General features: G+C 45.6%; 1 protein-coding gene across 2 annotated transcripts; it reads left to right on the forward strand.

Moving 5' to 3' along the window:
- Window positions 1-883: 883 nt before the first annotated feature.
- On the forward strand, window positions 884-4,502 carry LOC115175195 (uncharacterized). Of its 2 annotated transcripts, XM_029734445.1 has the most exons (3): window positions 884-1,187; window positions 3,520-3,971; window positions 4,058-4,502. In XM_029734445.1, the coding sequence occupies exons 1-3, from the start codon at window positions 1,031-1,033 to the stop codon at window positions 4,076-4,078; spliced, it is 630 nt and encodes a 209-aa protein (XP_029590305.1). In that variant the 5' UTR covers window positions 884-1,030; the 3' UTR covers window positions 4,079-4,502. The 2 variants fall into 2 exon arrangements, with proteins under 2 accessions (XP_029590305.1, XP_029590306.1); XM_029734446.1 differs by having other exon boundaries at window positions 889-1,094; window positions 3,520-4,502.
- Window positions 4,503-6,302: the final 1,800 nt, after the last annotated feature.

Genomic DNA, 6,302 nt, shown 5'->3' on the forward strand with positions numbered 1-6,302 from the left:
ATTGTCAATGTATAAATGACCGTTCATGGACAATGCTGTTATTTATATCAGAAAAAATAAAGCAGATGGGTTTTTTTCCACTTGGAACTGTAAAGTACGCTCGACTTTATTCATGTTTTCTTCACGCATAAACGTGGTGGAATTAAATCAAGGTCAGAATACGCCATCTCCGGTAGACAAAACTCTCTGCCGCAATTTCATTTCTTACATCTCCACCCCGAACGAATAGCTGCTAAATAGAATGCTATTCTCATGCTTAAATTCAAGGTCAGAATAGGCATAGAGAGAGAAAAGTACATGAAAAATAAATAAATAGGGAATTATGTTCCGTTTATGCACGTTTAAATCAGGTCGACATTTGACCCAATGCTCCTCTGGGCACCTGCCACAACTCTCTGTCTTGTCTAATTACAGCTACAGTTAGTTAGTCAGTTAGCACACCTACTGTCTCTCTCTGCCGTGGTAGCTTAGAGCTAGGACGCCACTTCATACTGAGGTTTAGCCGGATGGTACCGCCACACCAAGGTCACATTAGTTTCATACTGGATAGTAGGTGATCTATCTGTTGAACCAAGCTGTGCCATGATTATGAAATGTATGTTATGTGAATCAGAGGAGGATGGAGCAAAAATACACATCTTTTGTTTTGTAGGAAAATTTAAATCTTCTGATTCAGAATATATAATTATCATAGTAATGGCATGATTTGTTTTCATAAGAGTGATTGAAATCCGAAATCATATTTTATTTGATAAAACAATTAATAAAAACATGGATTGTTCTCCATCCAACGCTGATTCAGAATATCTAATTTTCATAATCATGTTACGCTTGGTTCAAGAGCTATTGAGGAGAAAACCGAATCCATCGAATATCCAATATACAACTACGTTTACCTTGATCAGGAAGGGCACTTTGCCGTGTCGTGCGATGCCCATAGACTATCACACAGAGCCTCCTTATTTCATCAGGCATCGTCCACTCCGCAGAGAGAGAGAGGGAGAGAGAGAGGACAGCTAGACTACATGTCATGGACTGGTGGACTACCCTGGCTGCGAGTATAGCCTTCCTCTGGCTGCTGTGTATTATCGACGGTAAGAGAACCTGGTTAACAGAGGTATGGGAGCTTTCTTCGTCAAGGGAACGGTGCAGTACTGGCAAGCGCACTGGTCTTCCTCCTAATTGCGGTATGATTACAGCTTTCATTACCTTTGTTATAAATCGTTTAATTAATTTAACCAAAGCAACAACAAGAACAATACACCACCATACCTGGCGATTGTACCAAACATTATGTAAATAGAAATAAGAAAACGAAACAAGTAAGCCTACAGGTGGAGGTCCCAGCTAGAGTAGTGTTATAGCAGGTGGAGGTCCCAGCTAGAGTAGTGTTATAACAGGTGGAGGTCCCAGCTAGAGTAGTGTTATAACAGGTGGAGGTCCCAGCTAGAGTAGTGTTATAACAGGTGGAGGTCCCAGCTACAGTAGTGTTATAACAGGTGGTGGACCCAGCTACAGTAGTGTTATAACAGGTGGAGGTCCCAGCTAGAGTAGTGTTATAACAGGTGGAGGTCCCAGCTAGAGTAGTGTTATAACAGGTGGAGGACCCAGCTAGAGTAGTGTTATAACAGGTGGAGGACCCAGCTAGAGTAGTGTTATAACAGGTGGAGGTCCCAGCTAGAGTAGTGTTATAACAGGTGGTGGACCCATCTAGAGTAGTGTTATAACAGGTGGAGGACCCAGCTAGAGTAGTGTTATAACAGGTGGAGGACCCAGCTAGAGTAGTGTTATAACAGGTGGAGGTCCCAGCTAGAGTAGTGTTATAACAGGTGGTGGACCCATCTAGAGTAGTGTTATAACAGGTGGAGGTCCCATCTAGAGTAGTGTTATAACAGGTGGAGGTCCCAGCTACAGTAGTGTTATAACAGGTGGAGGTCCCAGCTGTATAGGACCCAGTTGTAATCTATAGGCCCCTACACTGCCTCAAGGAGGGTTAAATGTCACTTTTCAATATAGATTACAGCTGGGGCAGTGCAGGGACCTATAGATTACAGCTGGGGCAGTGTAGGGGCCTATAGATTACAGCTGGGGCAGTGTAGTGACCTATAGATTACAGCTGGGGCAGTGTAGGGGCCTATAGATTAGAGCTAGGGCAGTGTAGGGACCTATAGATTACAGCTGGGGCAGTGTAGGGGCCTATTGATTACAGCTGGGGCAGTGTAGGGGCCTATAGATTACAGCTGAGGCAGTGTAGGGGCCTATAGATTACAGCTGGGGCAGTGTAGGGGCCTATAGATTACAGCTGGGGCAGTGCAGGGACCTATAGATTACAGCTGGGGCAGTGTAGGGACCTATAGATTACAGCTGGGGCAGTGTAGGGGCCTATAGATTACAGCTGGGGCAGTGTAGGGGCCTATAGATTACAGCTGGGGCAGTGTAGGGGCCTATATATTACAGCTGGGGCAGTGTAGCGACCTATAGATTACAGCTGGGGCAGTGTAGGGACCTATAGATTACAGCTGGGGCAGTGTAGGGGCCTATAGATTACAGCTGGGCAGTGTAGGGGCCTATAGATTACAGCTGGGGCAGTGTAGGGACCTATAGATTACAGCTGGGGCAGTGTAGGGGCCTATAGATTACAGCTGGGGCAGTGTAGGGGCCTATAGATTACAGCTGGGGCAGTGTAGGGGCCTATAGATTACAGCTGGGGCAGTGTAGGGGCCTATAGATTACAGCTGGGGCAGTGTAGGGACCTATAGATTACAGCTGGGGCAGTGTAGGGACCTATAGATTACAGCTGGGGCAGTGTAGGGGCCTATAGATTACAGCTGGGGCAGTGTAGGGACCTATAGATTACAGCTGCACTACTTTAGACCAGGGCCCATAACCACCCTATTCCCTACATAGGGCACTACTTTATACCAGGACCCATATCCACCCTATTCCCTACATAGTGCACTACTTTATACCAGGGCCCATAACCACCCTATTCCCTACGTAGTGCACTTCGTTTGACCAGACCCCTGTAGGTCAATAGGTTGGGAACTATATCGGGAATAGGCTGTCATTTGGGACGCAACCAATGCCTGTCTGTCTGGCTGGCTGGCAGTCTGTCTCTATGCCCTGCTGTCTGTCTGTCTGTCTGTCTGTCTGTCTGTCTGTCTGTCTGTCTGTCTGTATGCCCAGCTGTCTGTCTGTCTGTATGCCCAGCTGTCTGTCTGTCTGTATGCCCTGCTGTCTGTCTGTCTGTCTGTCTGTCTGTCTGTCTGTCTGTCTGTCTGTCTGTCTGTCTGTCTGTCTGTCTGTCTGTATGCCCTGCTGTCTGTCTGTCTTGCAGTCTGTCTGTATGCCCTGCAGTCTGTCTGTCGGTCTGGTAGTGAATCAGGTGAGAGACGTCAGCCTTAATCAAAGCAGATGAATTAATCCGATGTTAAACAGTGTTTGTAGCCTAAAGCCTCCTGACTCTAAGCAGCTGACCTGGTTAGTAACCGGTGGTTACCCTTTATCTCCTGTCTCCAGGCAACGCCGTCCTGGAGCTGCGACTCCTCCTCCACGCCCTCACCAAAGCAGCGTGCCACCTGTACCTAGCCGTGCTCCCACTGCGCCGCGCCACACTGCACCTCGCCCGCTTTGTCTGTCACCTGGTAAACCATGGCCCCGCCTCCGCTGGCCGGGCGTCTCCTCTTTTCCTCGAGGGGGTGTGTGTGATATGTGAAGCGGTACCGGACCTGCTGGGAGCCGGGCTCAGTCTGTGTGCAGTAGTATGTCACATCCTACAGGGGGCACTGTTCCTGCTGGCTGCCACGGTGAGGTCGGTCCAGGTGAGTGTTCTGGCCCAGGTGGACGGGGAGAAGGAGAGATGGGAGAAGGAGCAGCATCAGGCGCGGCAGGACGAGAGGAGACAGAACTCCAGGGTGGTGGAATACCTTTCTGTGTTCTGTCAAGACCCCATCAGTTCACTACGACTCAAAGTAGACATGATCAATAGATAACGTCACCGTCTGTCTGTCTGTCTGTCTGTCTGTCTGTCTGTCTGTCTGTCTGTCTGTCTGTCAAGGTGGACATGATCAATAGATAACTTCACCGTCTGTCTGTCTGTCTGTCTGTCTGTCTGTCTGTCTGTCAAGGTGGACATGATCAATAGATAACGTCACCGTCTGTCTGTCTGTCAGCGTTGGGCTCAATTCAGACTTGCGTTAAGAATACTTCAAATTCCAATTCAATTCTTGAATTTGAATTGAAGTTGTAAACAGGATACAGAATTGAATTTGAAGTGAAGTTGTAAACAGGATACAGAATTGAATTTGAATTGAAGTTGTAAACAGGATACAGAATTGAATTTGAAGTGAAGTTGTAAACAGGATACAGAATTGAATTTGAAGTGAAGTTGTAAACAGGATACAGAATTGAATTTGAAGTGAAGTTGTAAACAGGATACAGAATTGAATTTGAATTGAAGTTGTAAACAGGATACAGAATTGAATTTGAATTGAAGTTGTAAACAGGATACAGAATTGAATTTGAATTGAAGTTGTAAACAGGATACAGAATTTAAATTTGAATGAAAGGAAATAGAATTGAATTCAGTGAAATGCAAATACCTCTTGTATTGTATATTAGCTGTAGTCTGTACAAATATGTATCTAAATATCACGTAAAACATGTTATTATATACAGTGAGGGGAAAAAGTATTTGATCCCCTGCTGATTTTGTTCGTTTGCCCACTGACAAAGAAATGATCAGTCTATAATTTTAATGGTAGGTTTATTTGAACAGTTAGAGACAGAATAACAACATCAAAATCCAGAAAAACGCATGTCAAAAATGTTATAAAATGATTTGCATTTTAATGAGGGAAATAAGTATTTGACCCCCTCTCAATCAGAAAGATTTCTGGCTCCCAGGTGTCTTTTATACAGGTAACGAGCTGAGATTAGGAGCACACTCTTAAAGGGAGTGCTCCTAATCTCAGCTTGTTACCTGTATAAAAGACACCTGTCCACAGAAGCAATCAATCAATCAGATTCCAAACTCTCCACCATGGCCAAGACCAAAGAGCTCTCCAAGGATGTCAGGGACAAGATTGTAGACCAACACAAGGCTACAAGGATGAGCTACAAGACCATCACCAAGCAGCTTGGTGAGAAGGTGACAACAGTTGGTGCGATTATTCGCAAATGGAAGAAACACAAAAGAAATGTCAATCTCCCTCGGCCTGGGGCTCCACGCAAGATCTCACCTTGTGGAGTTGCAATGATCATGAGAACGGTGAGGAATCAGCCCAGAACTACACGGGAGGATCTTGTCAATGATCTCAAGGCAGCTGGGACCATAGTCACCAAGAAAAGAATTGGTAACACACTACGCCATGAAGGACTGAAATCCTGCAGCGCCCGCAAGGTCCCCCTGCTCAAGAAAGCACATAGACATGCCCGTCTGAAGTTTGTTAATGAACATCTGAATGATTCAGAGGACAACTGGGTGAAAGTGTTGTGGTCAGATGAGACCAAAATGGAGCTCTTTGGCATCAACTCAACTCGCCGTGTTTGGAGGAGGAGGAATGCTGCCTATGACCCCAAGAACACCATCCCCACCGTCAAACATGGAGGTGGAAACATTATGCTTTGGGGGTGTTTTTTCTGCTAAGAGGACAGGACAACTTCACCGCATCAAAGGGATGATGGACGGGGCCATGTACCGTCAAATCTTGGGTGAGAACCTCCTTCCCTCAGCCAGGGCATTGAAAATGGGTCGTGGATGGGTATTCCAGCATGACAATGACCCAAAACACATGGCCAAGGCAACAAAGGAGTGGCTCAAGAAGAAGCACATTAAGGCCCTGGAGTGGCCTAGCCAGTCTCCAGACCTTAATCCCATAGAAAATCTGTGGAGGGAGCTGAAGGTTCGAGTTGCCAAACGTCAGCCTCAAAACCTTAATGACTTGGAGAAGATCTGCAAAGAGGAGTGGGACAAAATCCCTCCTGAGATGTGTGCAAACCTGGTGGCCAACTACAAGAAACGTCTGACCTCTGTGATTGCCAACAAGGGTTTTGCCACCAAGTACTAAGTCATGTTTTGCAGAGGGGTCAAATACCTATTTCCCTCATTAAAATGCAAATCATTTTATAACATTTTTGACATGCGTTTTTCTGGATTTTTTTGTTGTTATTCTGTCTCTCACTGTTCAAATAAACCTACCATTAAAATTATAGACTGATCATTTCTTTGTCAGTGGGCAAACGTACAAAATCAGCAGGGGATCAAATACTTTTTTCCCCTCACTGTACATGCCTAGTGACAA

Source organism: Salmo trutta, chromosome 35, assembly GCF_901001165.1.
Source record: "Salmo trutta chromosome 35, fSalTru1.1, whole genome shotgun sequence".
Lineage (NCBI taxonomy): Eukaryota > Metazoa > Chordata > Actinopteri > Salmoniformes > Salmonidae > Salmo > Salmo trutta.